General features: G+C 40.4%; 1 protein-coding gene across 2 annotated transcripts; it reads left to right on the top strand.

Moving 5' to 3' along the window:
* The first annotated feature begins 2624 nt into the window (after positions 1 to 2624).
* On the top strand, positions 2625 to 23668 carry fubp3 (far upstream element (FUSE) binding protein 3). 2 transcript variants are annotated; one of them, XM_047570155.1, is made up of 19 exons: positions 2625 to 2751; positions 8153 to 8264; positions 10016 to 10046; positions 10513 to 10562; positions 10724 to 10795; positions 12548 to 12605; positions 12842 to 13004; positions 14372 to 14470; positions 14620 to 14724; positions 14822 to 14924; positions 15467 to 15567; positions 15899 to 16028; positions 19229 to 19389; positions 19701 to 19774; positions 19866 to 19942; positions 20232 to 20288; positions 20495 to 20545; positions 20656 to 20786; positions 21868 to 23668. In XM_047570155.1, the coding sequence occupies exons 1-19, from the start codon at positions 2659 to 2661 to the stop codon at positions 21874 to 21876; spliced, it is 1677 nt and encodes a 558-aa protein (XP_047426111.1). In that variant the 5' UTR covers positions 2625 to 2658; the 3' UTR covers positions 21877 to 23668. The 2 variants fall into 2 exon arrangements, with proteins under 2 accessions (XP_047426111.1, XP_047426109.1); XM_047570153.1 differs by having other exon boundaries at positions 10013 to 10046.
* Positions 23669 to 25356: the final 1688 nt, after the last annotated feature.

Here is a 25356-nt window from a genome sequence, read left to right as displayed (position 1 = left end):
GCACTTCTCTGATGATAATGAAAATGGATCAATTACTATTTCTAGAAGTTTCTGTTTCTTGAGAGACCAAAAGCTCCGCTTAAATTCATGCTAGCATGCACTCCGCTGACAAGTGGCCCTACAGATTTAACACAGGGAACCCTGGGAACAAGCGTCCATTCTCTGCTACACAATGACGAGGAGGAAGCTGTGTGTGTACGTGACACTTGATCAGCCTGCTACGGTAACCACAGCTGCACACATACAAACACACACTTGGTCAACTCGGTTTCCACTGCTTGATTGGCAGGACTCCAGAGACTCACACCTGCCTCAACTGCCCCTGAATTCATAATAACAACTTACCATGTGTGTGTCCATTCTCATGAATGCATCATCTGGCCTTGTATGACGACCACCATCTGACTCCCCCTTTGATATAACTAAATTCATTTCCCAGCCACCTCCAGGTTTGAATACATTGGCAGCACATGGTAGCAATATCTCACCAGACCAGATCAGACTTCATTCATGCTAAACTGGAGGTCTTCATTCAGACGCACTGGTCTGTGAACAGCTCTCAGCTGCCATTTAATTCCTCTGCTTCTTTTTTGGAGGTGATAACATGCCCAGGGGCTGATGAGGAAGGGAAATTGATATACATACGGATGTCTGTAAGACGTGACATGCCAATCTGTGTGTTTCAAATTCGAGGTCAATCATTCAGACTGCAGCTGCATGTTGCATTCAAGTAACTGTAGAAGAAATCGGATATGTAAGTGTTTAAAAAACGGGCACATACCTTAGCTAAGTTGCTATAAGACTCAGATTTGTACGTTTCTTCTTATGTGCACATCCAAATATTACATTCAGAACATGGATTAGCGCTTTACCATCAGCTACTGCCATCATCATATACAAAGCATCATCAGATGCCCAGAAACAAAGACCTACAATCTGCTCCTCTCGACCACACATTGATTTTAGCCCTCACGTTTAGCTCATTGAGGTTTGGATACAATTTGCGGAGCAGGAACTATTTTGCATAAACAGTTTGGAAATTTGCAGCAATTTCACTTTTTTTTTTCTGTCTGGCTGCTGGCATTTTCCAGATGTGCAACAACAGATGTTTCCACATGTGCAGCGAGGAAGAAAACCAACAATCCTCAGTTGTTGAGTCCAATGTTTTGATTTGGTTATTTTTAATTTAGAAGAACTAGTAAAACACATTAAAACATGTTTGTGGTTCTCTAGGTGGAGCTTCAAGATGTATGTTAGGACTTGCATCATTACATCTACAGGTAAAATTAGTTTAGTTTGTAGTGTCATGAATGTTCACGGATGTATTTTATTGACATTTTTTAAATCAATAGGCCTAGTTGGATCTAAATCTGAGATCTAATCTGATCAAATTTAATTGATCATTCAGATAACACGACTCTAATACATAGAATGACTTTAAGTCCTGATACAGCTTGTACTTGCACTATATTTTTCATACCAAAGACTATTTTTTATACATGCACGTTTATGATCATCATGTCTATGACTAATTTCTTGGTGGTTGTGGAAACCTAAAACTCACATGACTAGGGTGTGTTTTTTGGTCCAGTTGTTTCCTCCAATGAGCATAAAAAAGGAAGAAAATAAAAGTGTAACAAAATAAATCTTGATCCATCTGTACAACATAAATTAGACTTAAAAAAAAGAAAAAAAAAGAAAGAAGAAGAAAAGTAAATTGAAATGTTTTATTTTAAGAATGTAAAAGTGAGAACAACAAGGAAAAGCTTTTGTGTATCTGTTTATGGTGTAAAACTTTGGAACTGTCTGACTGATGAACAGAAATGTCCAAACATAGAGCAGTGTAAGAAAAGGTATAAAAACATGATTTTTAAAAGGTACAGGGATTAGACTGATTAAAGATTACAAAGTTGACATAGTTTCTTTTATTCCTTTATTTTATATTTAATCTTCTCTTGGTGACTGTTTTATTACAGTATTGGGTTTATTTGGCTTATGTTGTGATTATTGATGTTATTAATGTTTTGGATGATTTGGAAGTGGGTTAATCATTGTTTACTCCTACAAGAAGGGGTGGGATTAGATAAGTTTCCTTTAACTCCTTTTTGAACATGGAAAGGACAAACTTATTTGTCTCTTTGGTTGTTGTTGTTTATCTTTACTTTTGTTCTATGTTTAATTACTTATTCGTGTTCAAAATAAAAAGAGAAAGGATATAGGAATAAAGAATTGTAATTTATTTATATCTTTGTGTCATGTTTGACATGTGGTTAGCCTAATAGAATAGAATAGAATTCACTGTCAGTGTAAATCTCAGCATACTGTACAACAAAATTGAAGAGCATCTCCTCCTCGTTCTATTCTAATAGCATAATTTTCCCAGTCATATTTGAACGTTTTCAGCAAACAAGAAAAACGCACAATTTTTTAGCAAGTCCATTGGTATTTTTATTGATATCTTAACAGTAGGTCAAAAAAATAAATGACTTAAGAAATTATGCTATTTCTTAGGCGAGACGATGTATGTAAACTCTCCATCAACTCGCGAGATCATGTGGCTCGCGGAGCTTTGGCTTGGCACGTGTGCAGCCCTTTTTTTTTTTTTTTTTTTTTTTTTTTTTTTTTTAAGTGTGTGGCTCTCAGCTGCCGAGGCGGACGATGATGATGGCGGAGCTGGTTCAGGGACAGGCCTCGGTGGCTCAGCCCGGAACGAAAGATGACTTCGCAGACACGATACGCCGGGTCCGACAGGTAACACGCGAGACGCTCTCGGACCACGAACCGCAGTGTGTCTGCACGCGGAGCGGAGCAGGCCGGGGCCGGGGAGAGGGGGGCTTTGGTCGGTCCCCTCACTATAAACACCACTCATGGCACCCAGCAAGCTAGCAAAGCTAACACGAACTAGCCGAGCGGGCAGATTAGAGTTTACGTTGGACAGAAGACGCGTTAAGTCTCTGTCAAAACTGTCCAGACGACCGGAAAAGTCCCATATAACGCAAAACACCGAGGCCCCCTATGATGTCCTTAAAGTTTGTGCTACTTTACCAAGTTAACTCGATATCAGTGCAACCTGTTGTCAACTCAGAGAAGTTGCTGTTAGCTTAGCTTGCTAACTTACCAACACGAGTTGTTGGCCCTGAATCTTGACCCACATCGTCACTAATATTTTAGTTAAGACGAGGAGAACGAGCAGCCAGCGTGCTAGTTAAAGTCCCAAGTTAGCTTCAGTATAACTGTCTGTCGCCCCAATTAAATACACACTGTGAGAGCTAAGTGGGTAGCAGCATGCTATGTCGACGTTTAAATCCCCCTTCTTTAACCCCGTCATAAACTTATATGTAAAAACACATGTTGCACGTTGCAATAAAAGTAAGTAGTAGTAGAGCTGGTGCTAACTAGCTAGCTAACTAGCATGTGTGAGGTCCAGCCTTGGAGTTAGGCCATGTAGTGTAACGTCATCTGTTGAAATAAGCCCCCCTCCATTCGTGTCGAGCACACTTGGATTTTTCCACAGCTGCCAGAAAAATACCTGGGGGTGAAAAAAAAAAATAACATTTAAAGCACAATCTGTATCTCCCTGCTCCTCCTCTTTGATATCCTCTGGTGTCACATGGTAGAGATGGTCACCAGAGCCCATGTCACCATATGTAGGCGCTTACTAAGTTGGTCACAAGTGGAGCGCTCTGTTTGCTGTAGAGGATAAGTGTACTGACTACACTTAATAGAATCTAAATTGGACTTTAGTCATATAGCTGCTTTAGCCCCCAGTCCTCAGCACCTGTGCAAATTATAACCCTGCACATGCTTGCGTTGCGTTGACCCCTTTAATTCGTTATGTTAAAAAACATGCACAGGCTGTGTTATGCAAAATGCATGTTAAATGCAAATGTGCGACTATAGATAGTCACGTGTAAAGTAATCGCAGGCAGAGCACACATGACAAATGCCTTTAGGGCCCCCTGGTTTATCCAGTCCTCCCGATATTTTCTGTGTGCGCTCATGTCTTGTTCTGAAGAACCAGCATTCAATATAATAGACCGCTGCCACAAGATTAGACAGCTACAGATTTTGTTGCGTGTGACAGCTAGTTGTTTATTCACAAATTAGCCCTTGTGTGAAAAAAGTGGTTTATGGTTAAACATTTTGTTTATGGCTAACATTAAAATTGTGTTTAACACGCGAGTGCCAACACACACACTCTATAGAAAAGAGAAGTCTTCCCTTCGATGTATCATGTGACATCGTTGTGGCATTAGCCTGAGATGTGGGAAGTGGGAGCCATGTTCGAATGCTGCTTTACAACTCTGATGCGTGTTAGTTCCCATCGATGCAGCTACAGTGGTTACCTGCTTCTCCCTGCCCCACAATAAGATGATGAATGTGTGAAGTGACAATTAAATCTTAAACCTTGCACATCCTGAAATTGCTAGTCTACTTCGCCTGGACATACGTCTCCCTCATGTCAGTGTCTCGCTGTCACTAAATACATTATAAATACCATTATAATTGACCCTCACTGTCCAATAAAACACAACGCACTATTTCATGTAATGAAACATGAAATGCATTGGATGGAAATTAAAATCATAAAGTGTAGAGTGGCTTAGTAGTTCTTGGGCCTTTGCAGGTTCTTTTTAAGTTTAAAATATCAATTCTGACTGTAGTTATTTTCTTTTACATATACTGTATAAATATTTGCTCAGCAAAGGTTGCATTAAACCAGTGAAACTACCTTGGAGGCCAGTCCACAGTGATGTTTACCTAGTGGACACAGGGGGCGTTCTGCTGTTGGATGGACAGTTTGTGCCTGACAGTTTGCCACGGTGTCCATCAGCCTCGGACTGTAAACTCTCCCTGACCACTTTATTAGGACATTTAAATTTAAGTGACTCTAAACAACCCTAAGGCATTATACCAACAAGCTAAAATTATAAAAACCTCCCCTTATGTAGGTCAGTTTACGCCTCTGCACGTTTAACTCAATTGTAAATGTTTAAAATTGTGCACAGGTTTCTTTCAAAACATTTAGATGCAACTATAGATATATCTCATCTAATTTTGATGTTTTTTTTAACTTTCACAACAGCAGCACTAGAGAACAGGATGAAATTAATAAGTAAACACAGGATCAGAGCAAGTGTGCATAAAAATAAGGTGAATAAGTAAAGTGGATATACAGCACAACAACTCTGCATCTCATGTTCACTTGTTTAATAGCAATACTTAGTCATTAGTTTTGTTTTCCACTACGTATAAAACCACATAGTTGGCATTTTAACTTATTATCCACTGAGTAGATTGATGTGGACATGTTCAGGTCTTGGGTGTAGTAGAAAAAATATATATACGACTACACTAATGTGGTAGTTGTACTCTCGTATCCACTGAGGCAAAACATGCAAAACAGCCAGAGCAAAAGAAGCCACTTTGACTTGACTGACTGAAAGTCACAGAACCAGATTATCTGAACTAAATTTGACACGTCAAACATACTCAAAAACCCTGACGGCCTGCAAACATTTCACAAGGAACGTGGTTGATAAAGCTGCCAGGTATTCAGGGAGATGCTTGTCAGGTAGCTGTAGTCAATCAAAACTCGGAGAAACGTTGAATTCACATGAAGTTCCACCAATTTTTAAGTGCTCACATAATTTATGAGGCTTTTCACGTTGCTTGACTTGCACACGTCTGCAGCAATGTTATGGAAACGGCAGCCCCACACCTGCTTCCTTTTATGCCTCCTTATTTCCATCGCCCCCCTCTCGCTTCCACTCTGAAGTAGATAATCATCCCTGAAGGTGATGGGAGACTCTAATTTCCATCACTATATTTTCATATTGTGAAAAAAAAATTCCACTCAGGCACAGATGTCAATTTAGTGTAATTTTCTGAAATGCTATACTTTTGTATGGAAGGAGAGATGGCAGATTAATGGGGAATGGGAAAAGCTGTTGATGTGCTCATGCAGTGTAACTGAAGATTTAAATGTCCGTCACTGCAGAACGTGAGCATTGACTTTAGATTGGCAAAGGGGTGATTTCAAAGAAGCTATACGTTTTGTTTTATGAGCTGAAACACAAAAAAATTGCACTGTTCTTGTACTTACATGGATGTTATTGAACGGTTTTCCTTCACAGGCAGAAACTAGTGTAGGAAAATGTATGTTGGAGGAAGCCAGACAAACAGAGACACTTTGTGACTTGAATAATCAAAAACAAGCATTTGCTGAAGTCGTTAGTGTCGATGTGGCATGACTGTGGTTGTGTGAAGTACATAGAGTACAGTCAAAGATCGTCAGTGACCAAAACTTGGCTTCTTGACTGTAGATATGTGACAAAAATAACATTACTTGATCATTACTCGGTTATCTGCCCTTTTCTTCTTTATGGTCCAAGTTGTCTTTTTTCAGTTATACCCTGGAATATCGTTGATGGTGTTCAGCCTCTACTGTTCAAGTGAGGACTAAGACTTTTGTGCGATATAAAGCACACACGCACAGGGGGGGTCTTTCCACTTTGGTGTTGGCATCCAACAAAAACAGCCCATGCTGAATTTGTGGCAGCATAATGATTTGGTTTCTGTCGACATCAGAGAGTGATTTTAGCAAAGAAACAACCAGTTACAATTTCTGGATGGTTCCCAGTGGCTGTATCCTATTGCCAAGGCTAACGCAGCTGCAGCCTCAACCACTCTTCGCTGCATATGTTCAGGTGTGGTTGAGTCTGAGTCAGCTATTACTCTTTAAAAAGTATTTTCCTCCATAACATCCTCTGCGCTCATATTAAAAGACGCAATTTTTTGCTGTTGGAAGTGTGGTTGGCTTGCAACACTAGCTAGTGGTGGATTTTAAGTGGTCTCTAGATTGTATTCCCTGCGCTGTAGACCAGAAATACATTTTTGAGAAACAGTGAAGTTGCTGTTACTCAGAGGCATTGAAAGTGATCCCAAAGCATCACACTTAAATAGTCACTGTGTTTACGTGCACAGTTTAATCGAGCTATGCTCAAAATTCAACTTTCTGAATGCGGTCCTTGTTGCAGAGAAGATCGAATTACTGATGGGAACATGTCTTCCTCCTTCACACCAGGTGGCGACATGTGTCTTTTCAGTGTGTTAATACGACCCCCTTTTCGGTCGACCTATTACGTCATGTAATAAACAACCAGAGTCTCATGCGGCAGACTAGCATTTCAAACAACAAGAAGATGGATAAATGCTATCCCTCAGGTGCTTCTTCTACCTTCTTCTTCTATGGCCGGCTTTCTTGGGTGTTTTTGTTCCGGGGTCATATGCCAGGCTGTGGAGCATGCGCACACACATTGTCTTGTTAAAGTCTGATTAAGGCGTATACATGCTGGGGAAATTTGTTTTCTAATTGCGTTATCTGGGTGTCTTAGTCAGGAAAGGAGAACTCCAATTTTAGTTGGTGCGCAAATTGTCTAGTTAAAGTCGGATTAAGGCAGTAATTAGGTTTTTTCACGTGAATGTAAACAAACTGACAAAGTTTAAAATCTGATTTATTTGATTCTATTTTGATTTTACTTTTGAAATTGTGGTGATAAACTTGTGATTTAGTCTTCCCTTATCGTTTCCCTTGTGTGTACCTTTCTACATACCCGCATACTGCTTCGACAAACAGGATTGACAGCCCACACTTTGAGGAACTGGAAAGTGGTTCTTGTGTCATTGTTTTAGGTAGCTGTCGCACCTGTCGTAACTTTCAGGCAACTCCCCTTTCTGACGAGCCTAGTCAGTTGAGATATTTCCATGTACTGTGATCTGTATCATTTGTCAGTGAAAGCATAAAAAAAGTTATCCAGCGAGAGTCGGCACATGACAGATGTTTCAAGGGATGCTTCACTATCTGTAGTCTCAACAAGGACTGTAGCAGCTGCGGTAACGTTGTACAAAGTGCAATCTTCATCTGCTGTCAAAAAGATAACACCCCGCACAACAGATTGCTTTGTCGAGGCCGAACTTCTCGGCAAACTGGGTGCTTTTATGCAAGCAACAAGAAACGAGAAAGTGTCAACGCTTATCACGAAGACTTGTCCGAGATTAAGTCTGGGAAGGGAAACGTGTTTTCAACGTATATCAACACTTATCTATTTTCTGCTTTCTTTCCATCTGTCCTGCTGTGTTGTGTCTCCAGATGGCAGCCAAGATGGGAGGAGACCAGATGCCCAACATGAACAGTTCGTCTCCAGTCATAGACCCCTCCCTCTACGGCTTTGGAGGCCAGAAACGCTCACTAGACAATGGAGGTCAGCCTTATACACACAAACACGCACACACACACGTCACTACATTATGTCATACTAAAACTGATATTTTAAAATCCACATCCTCCCTCAAGGTTCACATCCTGCATGAATATAGAAATATATAAGCTATAAAAAGTTACATTTTCTGAAATTACCAAAGAAGAAGCACAAATGGAGTTGAGTCTGAAAATAAGTAGCTTTGTTATCGAATCAGAGGGACTGAACATCACTTTAAAGCGACAAAGCCAGTGTTTGTAGGAGCATGACATGGCCTCTTGCTGTGATTCTTTCCCATCTTCTTTTTCGCTACAGACCGTCCGTTAAAGGGGAAAATGCCAAGGACAGAAAATTACATTAGAAAAGATTAAATCAATTTGCTTTAGCTGTCGTTGGTTGTTTTCATGTTGCCATTCGTCTGGCTCTGTTGCAGGATAAACACGTCTTTATTCTCAACTTTGGCTCCAGTGATTTGGATCATTGGTTGTTTTGTTTCCAGGGAAACATCCAGCAAACGCAGCATCAGGCGTATTATGAGAAACCGCACGTGTAGCCAATGACCTGGAGGTCTGCAACTAGGCCAGTGTAAAATGCTTGCATTCGTTGGCCTTACGTGTTTAAATTAAAATATAATTTTGAAGCTTTTTCTCAGTGGTGACAGCGACTCAGTTTTATTCCCTTCAGCCGCCACTCGGGCATCTTTTTCTGAGTGGGTTCGTTTTTCTTGTTTATGATTCTGTGTAGAAGTCGCACATTTCAGCAATGTAGGAGGAGACACTGTAATCTGTGAAGTGAGAGCCATGGTTTTGTATTTTCGTGCTTGTGTGAAGCTTAAGTATCTGACACCACAGTGTAGTGAAAAAGGGAGAAAATAAAAAAAAAAAAAAATCCGTCCTGGTTTGCTTTACCATGCGCACGAAACAAAGATTTGATCCATTTCCATGTCCGTGAAGTGGAAACACCAGTCATTTATCCCGTCTTCCTCTTATCTTGTCAGAGTTGTTTGTATGATAGTTCAGCCCCGGATGCATGGATAGGAAAATTGTATGCAATTCTAGTTTAAGTTTGTTTGGTACAAACGTGTGACTGCCTGACGATGTGTCCTCAGCTTTTCTGAGTCAAGGTTGTCCCACAGTAAAAAGGAACCAGGAGAAGTAGTATCCTTGTAGCGCTGCGGTTTAATTATCAAACAAAGACGCATTCATCGTCCATTCATGTCCTCGTATGAATTCAGTACGCCTCCTTTTCCTTTTTTGTCTTTTTTTTAATATATATTCATAGCTGTTCCATTCTCAAGCGTTAACCCCAGGTCTTTTCCAGAAGAAGCGAAAGTCCAAACAACCATAAAATTGATTGAACCGGCGAGATATCTAGCTCAGGTGTTGACGTCCGTGGCAGCACATCCTCCAGTGACCCTGCAGGACCCTTGCTCGGCGCTACCTGTCAAAATTCAATTCAGAACCAGCAGCCACTGACCCGGCAGCTTTCCGGGCGACTGTGATTGAAACACTCACTCATACACTCGCAGGCCTGATTTCCATGCTGGTGAAAGCCCCCCGCTGTGGGTCAGCCACAAACATGAGGGATTGGCAGGGACATATCCATCTGCTCCCAGCACTGACTCATTCTTTCTCGTTTTGCCGCTTCGCTGGATATCACTTTAGCAGATATTTAAAATATTATGTATTTTTATCCATGATCTCTCACGTGTTAATTGCCTTTCCCTTCCTTTCTTTTTTTTTTTTCCTCAGTAGGGAACCACCTCGGTGCAATGGTACATCAAAGGTGAGCAGAACATACTCGGTTTCCTGCCTCTGTTCATATTATTGCCCTTTAGCTACATTTATGATTTTTAAACGTAGCCCAAGTTAAATGGTTTGAGGTCAGTTTTTAATTTTTTCATAAAGAGAGTTCACCGTTGGGACCAAAATTTGCATCAGATACTTAAGTTTTAATTTGACTTTTTCTTTGTCACTACAAAACTTTTACTGTTTCTTTGAATTACGGATACATTAAATTAAATAACTAATACCTTTGCTTCAACCCAAAGATATTTAGTTTAATAAAAACTCACAAATGTCCCTATAAAAGCATAGAGTTGTGATTTGAACAATTTTTTACTTTTAATGGACCAGCTTATTTAACGGCCTCATCAATACCCAGTGTGATCATTTGTTGCCGACTTGATGATGACTTTATTTTTCATGCATACGGGAGAATGAGCTATTGATCATGTCCTAATTTCTCACAGGGCTCTTGCAACAGAAGACTACAAAGTGCCTGATAAGATGGTGGGATTCAGTAAGTAGCCCTCGGGTTTATTGTAATCTCTATTTAATGTTTGATACGCAATCATCAGTATTGACGTTCTACTCAGTTTCTGGGTCAATGCTTGGGGTGTTGGTTTGAATTTAAAAAGGCTCAAAGCAGGCGTTTTCTCTCCTCCCCCCTCCTCCTCGTAGTCATTGGAAAAGGAGGAGAGCAGATCTCAAGAATTCAGCTGGAATCCGGTTGTAAGATCCAGATCGCCTCTGGTAAGTTCAAACAAACAACTGTCTGTTACCTGAGATCATGAAAGCACAACAATGAGGCTTTTAATTACAACATTTTAGACATTTCTTGCATAATTTTGCTTACTAAAACTAATAACACATATTCAATGTTGCAAAGCTCTTGAAATGTCTAACTTATACACTGCCTGACCATAAAAACACTATTCTAGTGGACCTCCTTTAGCTTTGATTACAGCAGCATTCACAGTAGCATTGTTTCCATAAGAAGCTTCTGCAGTGTCACAAGATTTATTTCCATCCACCGCATTCATTTTCCACCACGTTCTTGTATTGATGATGTTACAGTCTGACCACTGCACAAAGTCTTCTCCGGCACATCTCAAAGATTCTCAATGGGGTTCAGGTCTGGACTCTGTGGTGGCCAATCAATCCATGTGTGAAAATGACGTCTCATACTCCCTGAACCACTCTTTCACAATTTGAGCCCAATGAATCCTGACATTATCATCTTGGAAGGATGGAAAGAAAAACTGCATTGATAGAATAACCTGGTCAGATCAATCTGGACTCATCAGACCACATGACCTTCTTACATTGCTCCAGAGTCCAGTCTTTATGCTCCCTAGCAAATTGAAGCCTATTTTCCAGTTAACCTCACTAATTAGTGCTTTTTTTAAGGCTTCACAGCTCAATTCCTTGAGTTCCATTCACATTGCACGTGTGGAAATGCTCGTACTTTTACCATTAAACACAGCCCTGAGTCCTTTGATTTCACCAAATGTTCAACGATGAACATTTCTTCCTCTAAGACGATGGTTCTGCACTATCCTTGCAGTTTTTAATGATGCTTTGAACAGTTCTTCCCCCAATTTTAGTAGTTTCTGCTTCAGTCTCGTTAGATGTTTTCTCTGCTTGGTGCATACCAATGATTTGACCCTCCTCAAACACACTAACGTCTTTTCCACAACCACGGGATGTGCCTTTCCACGTGGTGGTTTAAGTGAAATGAGAAACTACAAAAAAAAAGTACATTACCGTTTAATAACTGCATGTACGTACTTGAATTTAGGTTGTTAGAGCTTTGACGAACAATGGAGAGAATGGGTTTGGGCGTGGAAGAATTTGAAGGTGCAGCTTTGACTGAGTGTTGTAAATGCCAAGTAGCAGGTGTGGCAGCAGGTGAATACGACCCGAGAGAAAAGACAGATTAATGAGGAGAAAGTATTAGCTTTTTAAAATGAGACATTGTCGCTTTAACATTTTTTTTTTTAAATGGCTTTTCAGGCCTCACCATATGTCATGTGTATAATTAACGTCTTGAACATGTTTATGGATGTTTCACTTAAAGATCTTGACGTATCATCTTGGATGTTAACATTCTCAGAAGTTTATTTGGAAATTAATCAATTAGTTTTACTTGTGTTTGACATCAGATGTGTATTTATTGGTTTGCAGACATGTAACAGACGTTATATTAGAACAATCCTGCGCTAAAATAATACTTATGGACGTTTTTGTGTTTTTCCTGTTAATGTGGTTGGTACCTTTGCAGTACACTTTCCTGTTTAATATACTGTTAAAGCAACTATTTGTATTGATCTACTCTAAACTTGTTGTCCCCCAGTTACAAAGACACAAATTGAAGCTTTAAGCTTAGATGACATCCATGTGTTGGAAAGTTTTGAGGCCAGTTTGTTGTTTTCCACGAAATAAAACCGACAAGAATATGTGATGATGTGCGTTTTCTTTAAATCTTTTGTTTTGTCGTCGCAGACAGTGGAGGCATGTTGGACCGGCCATGCACGCTGACTGGGAGCCCAGAGAACATTGAGTGAGTCTCAGCACTTTGACAGATGAACTGAAACCACACACGTCATTAGGAAAGTGTGCCCCATTGTTGCCACGCAGGGCACGAACTCTTTTCTGCTACTAAATTAGTCACCGAGCCACCTGAACACGTCTCTCACATCCGACAAAGAAGAAAAAAAATAAAAAATGGGACTCCCCTTTGTGTAATTGTTGGTGCCTGATGTCTCCCTCGCTCTTTCCCTCCATCCCCGTCCTCAGGCAGGCGAAGAGGCTGCTCAGTGAGATTGTGGAGCAGTGTCGGTACGGTCCAGGCTTCCACAGTGACATGGACGGCAACAGCTCCATCCAACAGATCCTCATCCCCGCCAACAAGGTTGGCCTGGTCATCGGCAAGGGAGGAGAGACCATTAAACAACTGCAGGTGTGGAGCTGAAAATACTTGGAGTAAAATTAGGATTTGGACAGGATTTATTTCCTTGTGGGAGGTTAAAAAGGAAAAGATGGTCCTTTACAGAACCAGCTCCAGTTAGTTATTGTCCCAATTCACCTGGACTAGATAAACTAAACTTACTAAACTAATGCCTCAACTCTCTGGTTTAAAAGTATTCAGGTTTTTATCAGTGTTGCAGATTGAGGTGTCCCTTTTTGACTTAAAGCAGCCAAATGGATCACAGAGAAGTGTTTTAGCTGATTCAATTAAACAATTCAAAGAAGTGTAAAATCGATTTGTTACCGGAAACCCCCGGAGCAAGCACGAAGACAGGAAGAGTCCCTTTTTACAGGAAGAAACTTTGAGCAGAACCCAGCTCATGTGGAGGGACTCATCAGCCTAAGGCCGGTCGGGTAGAGACAGAAAAAGAAAGTGTAGAATCTAATCGTGATACAAATAGAACATTTAGCTGATGCATCATAGAAGGTACAGTTGATAATGAATAGAAATAAAGCTCTATTAACCTACTGCTTGATCAGATAGTTTCCATTAGTTTGCAACAACAAACATTTATACAGCTGTTCTGCAGGGACACACAGACCAGAGAAATGCATTAAAGGTTTCTTCATAATAAATACTGCTCTAATTAGCATGAAAGCCAACATGATCAATTTTCAGTAAATTGCACTTGTACAGAAAAAGTGGTGGAGGAGGTGTTCAAGATCCAAAACATGACTTTTTGTTTTTCTTTTAAAATCGATATTAAGACATTCAAAATCAATATTGTATTGGAAGTAAATGTATTGTATTATATTGCCATATTGAAAATTTTTCCCTCACTTCTAGTTAAAATGCTTCTGATTGGTTGTAGGATGATCCAGTTGCATGCGGAGGAATTTTTTTTCCTCTTTATCGGTGGAAACTTGCCCCATAATGAAGTCTGAATGCCATGTTACCAGATTCTGATATGAACTGACTCTAGACAGGACAGGAAACGTTTGCAAAAGCTTTCTCTTTTGTCCCCGATTTCCTACAGAGTGGACATTTTTCATATATTTTTAACATATAAAGTAGATATGTTTAGATGTTCAAATAAATCCTTTAACGTGCATACCTCCTCCATGGAACCTTAGTCTTGAGCTACAGATCCGACACACCAGCTTTAAAGAACTGAAGGCTGACACTGATGGGGGTGTGGGTTTAAATTCACTAGAATTTCATGGAAAAGTATTTCATAGAAAATAAAACAAGTGTTTGAGATGTGGAACTGTTTCCAGCCTACAGAGTAAATAATGTTTAGGACCCCCAGCTAACTGTTTGGTGGCTGTTTCTGCTTCTCTATGATTGTACCCCTGCAGGAGAGAACAGGAGTGCAGATGATAATGATTCAGGATGACCCCATGCCCACTGGAGCAGACAAGCCCCTGAGAATCTCTGGAGATCCCCACAAAGTGCAGGTCGGTCTGAGCCGGAGCTCAGTGTGTGCGCTGCTGTCTTTCCTGTTTACTCTGAGTTTTACACATTTTACGCCTTCGGTTTTCTTCACATGCAACAAAGTGACGTATGATTATGTCACTTATTTATTTTATTTTTATTTTTTTTGTAGCAAGCCCGTGAACTTGTGGTGAAGCTCATCCGGGACAAAGACCAAGGAGACTTCAGGGTCGGAAGGGCAGAGTTTGGATCCAAAATGGGAGGAAGCAGTTTGGATGTAGGTGTCAGACGTCTAAGTAAATGCTCGTTTGTTGAATTTCTCCAAAGAGAAGAAACTTTAACCCTTCCTGTGTTATTTTTCTTTTTTTTTCTAGGTGGTTGTGCCCAGATTTGCTGTTGGCATCATCATCGGCAGGAATGGAGAGATGATCAAGAAGATTCAGAGTGATGCTGGTGTCAGGATCCAGTTCAAACAAGGTGAGGAGCACGTAACGTCGGCCTGTGTCTCTGTAGTACAGTCCAGTCTTTAGTGTACAGAATAATAGCGAGTGTTGTTTACGTGCACATGGTCAACCCAGACCTGACCAAAAATAGCTCAGTTTACTCTAAAATAAATAAGAAGAGCTGATGCTGCCTTCAAATATGGTCATGAGTCCGTATGAACGGCTCCTCTAATGTAGACACAAACTAAGGTCAGAGTTCACGAGTTGTGACGTGTTTGCAGAAGCTTTTTACAAGGAGGAGGATGATTAATATTAATATATTAGTTGTATTATAAAAGAAAACTAGAGTCCTCACAACTTCTTATATAACAACCACAGCTCATGAGTTCAGTTTGACGACGGCGTCATTTATAAACTTGGGACGTTTTACCAAAAAATACCAAGTTTTCAACAGTTTTCCTTCTTACTCCTAGAAATTTGACCTTTAGCAAAACTGATGTTTGAATAAAATCGCCAGAATAAATCTGGTCTGAATCTGTTGAAGACCTCTCGTGTGCCGTGTGTTTTGTGGTTCAGATGATGGAGTCAGTCCTGACCGTGTTGCTCAGGTGATGGGCCAGCCCGAACACTGCCATCATGCGGTCCACCTCATCAACGAACTGGTTCAGACGGCTCAGGTATGTGCTTCCAGAATTACTTTATTTATTACTTTTCGTTACAGCAGCTCCAACCCAAACTGTATTACAAAGAGCAATCAGAATAAGTAGAAGACAATAAGGAAGTAAGCAAATGTAAAAAAAAATATAGGAATAATACATAACAATATGTCAATATATACATAAGTGAAACATTTACTTATATGTCAGTTATGAATCGTGTTTTTTACTTGACTCATTTTATGATGTAAATATGAACTTAATCAGCTCTAAATGTTTAGCAGTTCAGTCGTAATCTCTAAGGAAGTTCCCACACATCTTTGTGTCATTGTCTCTGGTTTCGTCCCGGTAGGAGCGGGATGGCTACGGCGGTGTAATGGGACGTCGTGGACGGGGGGACAGCAACATGGGAGGCCCTGGAGGACTGCAGGAGGTGACATATGCAGTACCTGCTGATAAGTGTGGCCTGGTCATTGGCAAAGGTAAGCAACACGTTTCCACTTAGTTGATTTAAATACCTGTGGACAACGTCAGTGACTTGCAGAGCTGCTCTTCTGTTGGTTTTAACTGATTTTTAACCGCGAGGTCTAAAACTCGCCGTCTCCCACAAAAAAATATGCTTAATAAGAGCGTATCCAAGTCGCCGGCTTCTATTTTAATAAGCGAACGCCGTGTGGTGTTGTTCCACTGCGTGAAACTGATGACAAGAGGTGGGGGCGAGTGACCACCCTCCCATTCTTCCCTCAGGGCTCATGTATACAGCACAAGTGGCATTCATTGGCTTCACTAAGGGCTTAATGACGGGGATAATGCGTGTAATGTGACATTAATTGTTAAAGGTGCATAATAACAGCTCTCAATCATGTGGAAGGCTGCCTGGCATCTAATGAGGGTCTTTCAGCCCAATAGAGTGCAGCGAGGGAATGAATAGGAGGAATTAGCTTATTGGCTATTCATGCCCACTCTATTGCCAGCTATTTAAAAGTCATTGACCATTGCATTGGAAGGATCTGTGTGTGTGTGTGTGTAGTATACTGGCATGCACGTTGCCTCAGTGTGTGTGTGTGCGTGTGTGCAGTGGTGGGCGGGTTGAAGGGGGCCTCTTTACCTAAGATAAAAACATGGCAATAGAAATGTCAAGTGGCTTTTGTGCATGTAGTGGGGCGAGGGAAACAAATAAACCTGGGCGTTGCGTCCCCCTCTCCGGGCATTAGCATATGAAGTGGGCCAATATGGTGGAGATGGCGGTGGGTCTGGGTGCTGTCAGCCATCCCTTAAAGGGTGCGGTGATTAATATCTTTACGATGCCATATGCAGCCCATTGCCCCTCTGTTTTGACCCCACACACACACACACGCACCCGCATACACACAGGGTTTGATGAATCAAGCCACCCACCAACCTGCTCAAACTTTATTACGGCTATGAATTTAGTGCAAGAGGCTAACAAGCGTCCCGCAGCTACGCTCGTGAGTTTTGACCCGAGCTGACTAAAGCTGCGCGTCTCACAGATGGATCAGCAGATGGAGTTTATCTTGAACTTTGCTTTGTTGAAAGCTCATGAATTCCGTGGCTCGGTAGTTTTGTTTAATCCTCGTAGTATTTGTCTGATAAGTAATGCAGACAATGAATGGACTGGAGAATGAAGTCAAAGCTTGGGGGCTGAAAAATGTGACTTTTAATCCAACATATGTGATTTTAAGTAAATTACGTTAAAAGTGACGTCCTCTGAGGGATTTAACTTGGTGTCTTTCCGGGATATTTTTACTTTTCAGGCCAAGGACCCCAGACTGATGAGAGATTACCTACTACTACTACCTACATATATCTACTATATGTGTTCTATATTAAACTCAGCCTAGTGCTATTTATCAGTCTACATTATTATCATTATTTTGCATTAAATATTAACCTACTCAAATAATACAGGTTCAAATATTTAGTTTATTTTATTTCAAACATGTGCAGCACAGTGTGGCATAAACTTGGCTGAAATAAACAAACCTAACCAGTACACATGCTATATATATTTGACAGATAAAGAAAATAATTGACCACTTCAAGTTTTAACTTTAAAGTTTTAACCCACTGAATGAGTGAAGTGCTGTCTTAAAAGTAAAGATTAGTAAAATATGTTGGATTTACGTTAATGTGTTTTTCAAGAAATTTGAATTTGTGGGGGAAAATTAAAAATATAAATGTATTTTAAATTAAGTTTTTATCTGATGTAAAAACCCTCAATTCATTTCTCATTTGCGTTAAGTTACATTACATTTTTATTGGAGTGATCGCGATATAAGCAGCAATTATGTGATTGCATGAACTTTTTATACAACATTACAAAAGAAGAAAAAGCGACAAAGCGGTGATTATTTTTGTTCTGATCAGCTGATTTTCTTGACTTATTAAATTGTTAGGTCTATGAAGTGCCACGTTTCCTCAGATGGATCATTTTGTCAAAAACAATTGAGAAAAAAAATCCGCCGTTGCATCAGAAACGCTCCAAACTCTCGTGTTGCTATTTATCCTCGATGCCTTTAAGGGGCTCTCACTTGCCCCACCAGCAGCTAACCAGTCCCCTGGCTTCGCCCTGAATGCTGTCACCAGTTGCACTTTTGTCTCCCCTCCTTTTCTCCAGCTCACTAAACCAGTCTCATTAATAAGGCCGGTATTATCTGTCCTCACTACAGCCCAGTCCATGAAATGAATAGTCGGGGTCTTCATTGCTCTCTGCTGTCTGACTAGAAGAGCTCATAATGGCTTCATTAAGGCAGAAGTTTCATTTGGTTGACAATGGGTTAATGGCCCATGTGCAGTCTGTTGGCAGCAAGGAATAGGCGACCGGAGGAGGAGCGGTTTTTGATGAGCGTTTTCATTCGGGGGTCAGCCGGGGTCATCGGAGTGTCAGCCACAAGTGAACAAATGTGTAATTGATGTTGGGACAGCCCCGGTGTCCCCCCGGGAAGCACCCTCAGCAACCCCTCCTCTCATCGCAGAGGACAACACAGAGTCAAGAATGAAAAGAGTTAAAGAAAAAAAAAAAAAAAGGGAGACAAACGATATCCCAGAAGGAGGATACGCTTCAATTTTGGCCCCTTTTTCTCCTGGCGGCTATGTTTCATTTCTCTCCGCTGGTGTAATTGCTCTCCCCACACGTCGGGAAGCTGGCATCTGATGCCGAGGAGGGGGTGGCGTGCAGGAGATGTCTTCTTTTGTTTCCTGATTTGCATGGATGTTACGAGAGAATGGTAGATAAGTGGCGAGCCACATGCCGGATTCTTCGCAAGGTGAATTCAGTCGGGAGAGAAGTCGGGCTCTAACGGATGAGGCGGCTTCTGAATGACTTCGGTTTTAGTGAGAAAATCATCGTGGCTTCACGTCTGCAGTACGTGGTCGTTGTTGTTCGGGTCCTTGGTTGAGGAAAACTACGAAAAGTATTCGTGGAAACCTGAGAAAAACCTAGAGAAATTTAATTATACTGACGCCATAAGTGCTCGTGCTGAAGATTTACTTCAGTGTAGGTTCAGACGGTCGGTAGATTTAGACGTTATCCTGCCTTTAACCCGTTTAGTTGCACTGTGGGTAATGTAGTTCTGCAGCTTTGGAGGCGCTCAATAAGCTGGGTTCTGTTAACACGCTCTAGATTAAGACACGGGGAACTAACGAGGGTCTACTTCCCCAGGTGGAGAAACCATAAAGAACATCAAAGAGCAGTCCCGTGCCCACGTGGAGCTCCAGAGAAACCCGCCGCCCAACACGGACCCCAACGTACGCATCTTCTCCATCCGAGGCACCCCTCAGCAGTTGGAAAAGGCCCGCCAGCTGATCGATGAGAGGATTGGGGTAGGTGGTCTGGCTGCGGCCCTCGTCGTCTACCCTCCCTCCCTCCTTCCCTCCCTCCTTCCAGAAACGCTATTGTCTGGCCTGATATTCATGAGCACACATGTCAACGCAGGGAGCTGCCGGGGTGAGCGGGGCTGCTGTGGTTCTGGTGGCCGGCAGGATGTCACCAGAGGTTAAACATGAAGAATCCATCAAATGGACTTAATGGAGTGCATCAGCGCTCGGCCCCGACCTCTGACCCCGCCTGTTGGCTCCCTTTAAACACAAGTGTGGTCTTTCACTCGCCTCCTCTTCCCCTTTCTCTTCTCCAGGGTCCAGGAATGGGGGGCAACAGCAGCTTCGGCATGAATCCCTACAACCAAGGACCAGCCACTCCGCCTCAACAGTACTGTTCAACTTCTCACATATTTCATATTTTTCTGAGGTTGTCTTTAGAGTGAATCTGTTAGACTGACTTTGAATTGTCTCACTTGAAGTGGGCCTCAGACGTTCATGACTGGAGGATGGGGTACAACCTTTCAAATATGGCAACCTCAAGGCCAGCAGGACCACAGTGAGTAAAAAAGAAGAACTACAAATCACTGACAGTCGAGTTTTATCACAGAGTTTTCTGCAGCGTGTGTGTGTGTCTTTGTCTGTGTGTGTGTGAAGTCGTCTGCGGCCTGCTGCGGAAAGCATTCCCTTTGGCTAACCACGTGTTTCCTGTACGGACGCATTTTTACATTCGCTGTCAATGGAAATCATTAGAGATCAGAATCGCGGACGAGAGCAGAAGGTGGAAAGCGGAAAAGCGAAAAACCCGCACTCGCCAACTCTGTGCTGTTATTTGTGTCTGGTTTCAGGTCACAATGGATCCCAGACGGGCCAGATGGACTGGGAGCAGTATTACAAAAAGTTAGGCAAGTGTCACTCAGGAACAAAAGAATATTTATCCTTCGGTTTGCGTTATTTTAGATCGCTGCATCAGTGGACTTGGATTAGATCTTGGTTTGATTGAGGCAATGGAGACATTTAAGGTCTTTATTAAGAAGAAACCGAGCTAAAAAAAGAACAGAGTCTTCTAATAATATAAACTGTGTATTTAAGGTCTCCTGTTTGTTTACAGGTCAGCAAAACCAAGCTCAGAGCGCTGCTCCCGAATATAACAAAGCTTGGGGTAAGTAGTTGTGGATGGGTTTTATTACAAGTACACAAACACAAACAGATCGCTGCAGGTTCCTGATTCATTCCTGTTTATTTACTTATTTTTTTTCCCACCCGTCTCAGGCCAGACAGCTGGTCCTACATCTCAGCAGACCTCTAATCCTGACTACAACGCAGCCTGGGTTGACTTCTACAGACAGCCGATGGCCTTCTTCAACCAGGGCGCTCAGCAGACACAAGCCCCGGGCCTTCAGGTGAGATCCATCTCCCAACCACACGTGTCTGACGTCCCGTTTCTTAATAAAGTAAATGTTTGAGCAGAACCCAGCTGCTAAAGCTGCTTGAGGCCGGACAGGGAATGGATGAATTCATGCACAGATCAGAATAAAGCAATATTTGATCCACCTAGCTACATGTAATGCAGGCTGAGCCTCAAGCAGACGGGTTCTCTCCATGTGAGCGGCTTTAGGTTTCTTCCAAATTTAATGCAATTCAGCCTTTAAATAAATTAAAATGCATTAACAAGGTGTTCTCGATATTTAGCTCATTGGCGATAAAGTGAACATAAAACCGAGGACGGCAAGATTCATAGCATTTATTTTAGCCATGTGTAGGTAAAATGTGTATAAATATATAAATAGGACAAAAATACATTTTCCTTGTAATAAGTTTTTCCTTGACACGTGGAGCCAGATATAAACAGGAGTAGATGTGAAGGTGTTATTTGGTTAATCAACTGATGAATTAATCACTTAGGTTTTTCATTAAAACATTGGTCTTCAACAGGGGTCTGCGACCCCTAGGGGGTCCACGGAGGTACTGCAGGGGGTCTTTGGTTGATTAGACTTGTTTTTATATTTTTTTTTTAATTTCCCACAAAATTAAATTTCTTTACATTAACATGAATCCAAAATATTTTTGTAAAAAGATAAGGGGTAGCTTAATATTCAAAACACAAATATTTATAAATAGGAATTTAATATAGAACATATATATTAGGTGGGGGAGGGGGGGTCCCTACTTAACCTCTCCATCAGTTTGGGGTCCTTGGCCTGAAAACGTCGAAGTTCCCTGCATTAAAATGTACTGTTTCCTTTCATTTCTGTTGTGCATCTATCTTCTGCCACTTGTAATTAATCTCTGTCTGAGCCCACATCCTGAACTACTACATCAAAAGCTCATTCTGAGATTATTAGTGTGATAATTTGTCAAGTTTGTTCCTTTTGAAAAGAGGATTGACGATGAGAAAACTGTAAAATATCCTCACATTTGTCCTTCAGAGTCTGAACAAACAAACAGATTGTGATGATTATTTTGTGTGTTTTATTGTTCCAGGATCATTAGAGAAGACGCCCAGGTTAAAGACTTGAATCACTGAGAGGATGAAAACGACCCTTTTTTAACAGAGGGGGTTTCTAGATTTACAACGCCTTGAAAACTTTTTTTCTTAGTGAGAAACACTAGCTGTAGAATGACTTATATGATAAAGTAATATTTCTAAAAATCAGGAACATTTATTTGTTACTAAATGCTTATGTACACTGTTATTTTGGATAGACAGTATCTGGGATCCCTTTTTGGACTTGAGAGAGAGCTGTTGTGTTTTTGTTTTTTTTGTTTTTCCTTCTTTTCTACATTTTCCTGTCTTGACTCAGATTGTACCGCCAAAACAAACCCAAGAGTTGTAACATTTCAAAAGGCAATATGATCTATTTTTTCTAGTTATGTCGCAATGAATCCATGATCACCTGCTTAGCAGTCTTGAATACCACCTTCTTTTTTTTTTTTTTTTGTTTTGTCGTAAGATGTTTAAAGAGTGTGCTTAAAAAAAATTAGTAATGTTTTCCTTTTACATAATTCAGTGAAATGAAACTGTGATGTTTTGTTACAGGAAATGTATTTTTGTTACAAGGTTTAAAAAAAAAAAAGTAAAGAGAATTAATGTCAGCCAGCGGCAGTAGTTTCTAATTTAATTCCTGTTGTGCATTGTATGCTGTTTTTCATTGTCATTTTTATTGTACTCTGGTTTAAATACAAAAAAAAAGGTGCAATATCTTATTTCACTTTTGAAACAAAGATGGGTTCTCTAATATTTTGACAGACTTTTAACTTGTAGTTTTAAGATGATTTTTTTTTCTTCTTTTCAAATGGAAATGTCATGGATAATTTATTACAGTGATCTGATATTATAGGATTTAGGGGGATGTTGCAAATAGCTTTGTTGCCTTTGCTACCTTGTAAAACTCTGTATATATGCTCATATTTGACTGTTAATTTAAAATATATATGTTTCATATATATATAAATATATATACTTATCTAAGAAATTATTATTTTTTTTTGTTTTCCCGTGATCAGTGTCGCAGGAAAATTGTCCCTCTTTTTTCTGTTCTGTTTTCATACTGAAAATGTTCAAAGATTGTGAATGTGTGATTTGAAATTTGATGTTGCATCTTGTTATGAAGAAAAACAAGAAGTGGTAGAATTCATTATTTTTTTTTTTTTTGTGTGTGTGTATGTGTTTGTATGTTCTGTACCCAAACTATTCAAGACTGCTAAGCCTCTGTAATTCGTACCTGTGTAATAATTAATGTAGTATTTTTATGTTTTAAGTATTATGATCAAAAAACTGTCTTCATTTGGTACCTCCCAGTTCAGCAACGTCCCGCTGAGCCCTCGCCGTGGACTCAGCGGGACGTTGGACTCAGTCCAATGCTAATAACTTTTTAATTAATTTTTTTATTTCCTGTGTGATCTAATATAAATGATACGAATGATGCATCATTATGGTAAATGATTCTGGTATTAACATCATTTCTTAATGAAAAGGGATATAATTTCAAAAAAAAATATGTCTAATTATGGTGTTTTTTTTTTCTTCATGTGTACAGTTAACCATGTATTAAAAACATCCAGACTACCTTTATCGTGTACTGTTAAGCTGATTTTTCTGTTTGAACACTTTGATGTCTTTTGTTGTATTCTCAGTGTGTGTGTGTCTGCGTGTGTGTGTAGATGTATACTAACAGAGTAGGCCAAATATGTTTTTTTTGTGTGTGTTTTCTAAGCAGAAAATCTATATTTTCTATAGTCTTACTGACAGTTGTCGAATTCAAATAAATTTTCCGCAAGCCTCTCTTGTGGTCGAGTTATAAAAGTTCTTAATAGTATCTGCAACGCTGTTTTCTTCACTGATACACTTCTCACTTTGCTGTATATATAAGAGCACATGTTATATTTCCCACACTTGCGACTTTTAATTTGAGTTTTGAGCAAATTACCTGCAAAACTAAAGACGTTCCCATCAATCTGGTTCCCTGCCATGTGCCCGCTAGCTGATGTTAACACTAATAAAGTACTAAACTAAAACAATAAAGTCAGTTAGCATTTAGCTGTAATATGTCTGCATCTGACACAGCCTGACCTGAGCAGCATTTCATCTATCGTCAATGCTTTTAAGTTTTTCTTCTGTTTTAGCAGGTTTATCTGGATCGTGATCAGCCATATAGTGAATTGTTAAGTTGACCTTAAATCCTGAGACGGTAGAGCTTCTCGCCCAAAATCCTGGACGTTTCACTGCAGCCATGCACCCACAAAGGTGAGCTCATATTACAGGGATGGAGGTGAATGTATTTATAGCAGATGCCAGATAAAATGATTTGATACCTCAGTTTATCAGAGAACACGGGGTTACATCCAGTCACCACACAGCTGCCACTATAACCAGCAAGTTCTACATGTTCAGAGAAGAAGTAGTAAATAGCACTGATTTAGAAAATAAGTCACTGTTTTATTTTATTATTTGGAGTAGGCTTAGATTTTTCTTGGTCGTGTTTTGCCATTTTCACAACTGAACTTAAAAAGGATTTGTGTGTTTTATGTGTCTGCGTTCAACATCACAGACTTTTAACATCTGTCCTGCACCTTGATAGTCAGTTTAAACTATGCAGTGTGTCCAAAGCAACTCTCTGATTGCTTCCAACCAGCAGCAGCAGCACGTCATCCCTCAGGCTCCTCTCCAGAGAGATGTTCCCCTCCACCCCCTCCAGCTTTGTCACTGCACATATTTGCCCTCAGCAGGGTGGCTCCTGCCACAGTGGACCCTTCGTGGCCCCCGTTACCGGTCCCTGCTTTGATGCCGTGCAGCTGTTTCCAAATCCAGCCCTTGATTTTGAGCCTCTTCCTTTCTCTCTCTCTCTCTCTCTCTCTCTCTTTTTTTTTCTCCTAACATGTAGCCGTCCCCGTGGACACTTCAGACCTGCTGCTCCTTTGTGGCCGTCTAATGTTTTAGTTGGAGAAGCGCGTTTATTATCAATTGGAGCCATTCTTACGTTGAGTTTCTCCTTCTGGGGTTGTTTTACGCTGCGGCATTTCCTCCCTCATCCCGACGTTATGATATGACTCAAAAATATTAAGAGAGATTGCGAACACATTTTATCTCAACAAAAACAAACAAAAAACAGGATAAATCAAACAGGATTGTTTAGACTTTTAACAGGATGTACACATGATGTTTGACAGTTTTTCTAAATATTTAAAATCGGATTATTTTATTATAATTCATTTTTTCTTGTAATTTACTCCCATAGTAATGCTATACTCCAAATGGATTTTATTTGCAGATTACAGATTTTATGATTTTTTAGGATGCAAATACTTCAACTATACTATAATGCACCAGCAAATTCTGCATAGTATACCTTTTTAATGTGAATTTATCGATATGTATATTGTTGCAGCTTATTTGTAATGCTCTGTGGCATCCGCATAAAAAAAAATAACACTCAGACCCTGAATAACTCTTCTTTACAGCAGTGAATGTCT

The sequence above is a fragment of the Mugil cephalus genome, chromosome 19, assembly GCF_022458985.1.
Source record: "Mugil cephalus isolate CIBA_MC_2020 chromosome 19, CIBA_Mcephalus_1.1, whole genome shotgun sequence".
NCBI classification, from domain to species: Eukaryota; Metazoa; Chordata; class Actinopteri; order Mugiliformes; family Mugilidae; genus Mugil; species Mugil cephalus.
The sequence above is the reverse complement of the archived record's forward strand: the minus strand, read 5'-3'. Positions and strand labels throughout refer to the sequence as shown.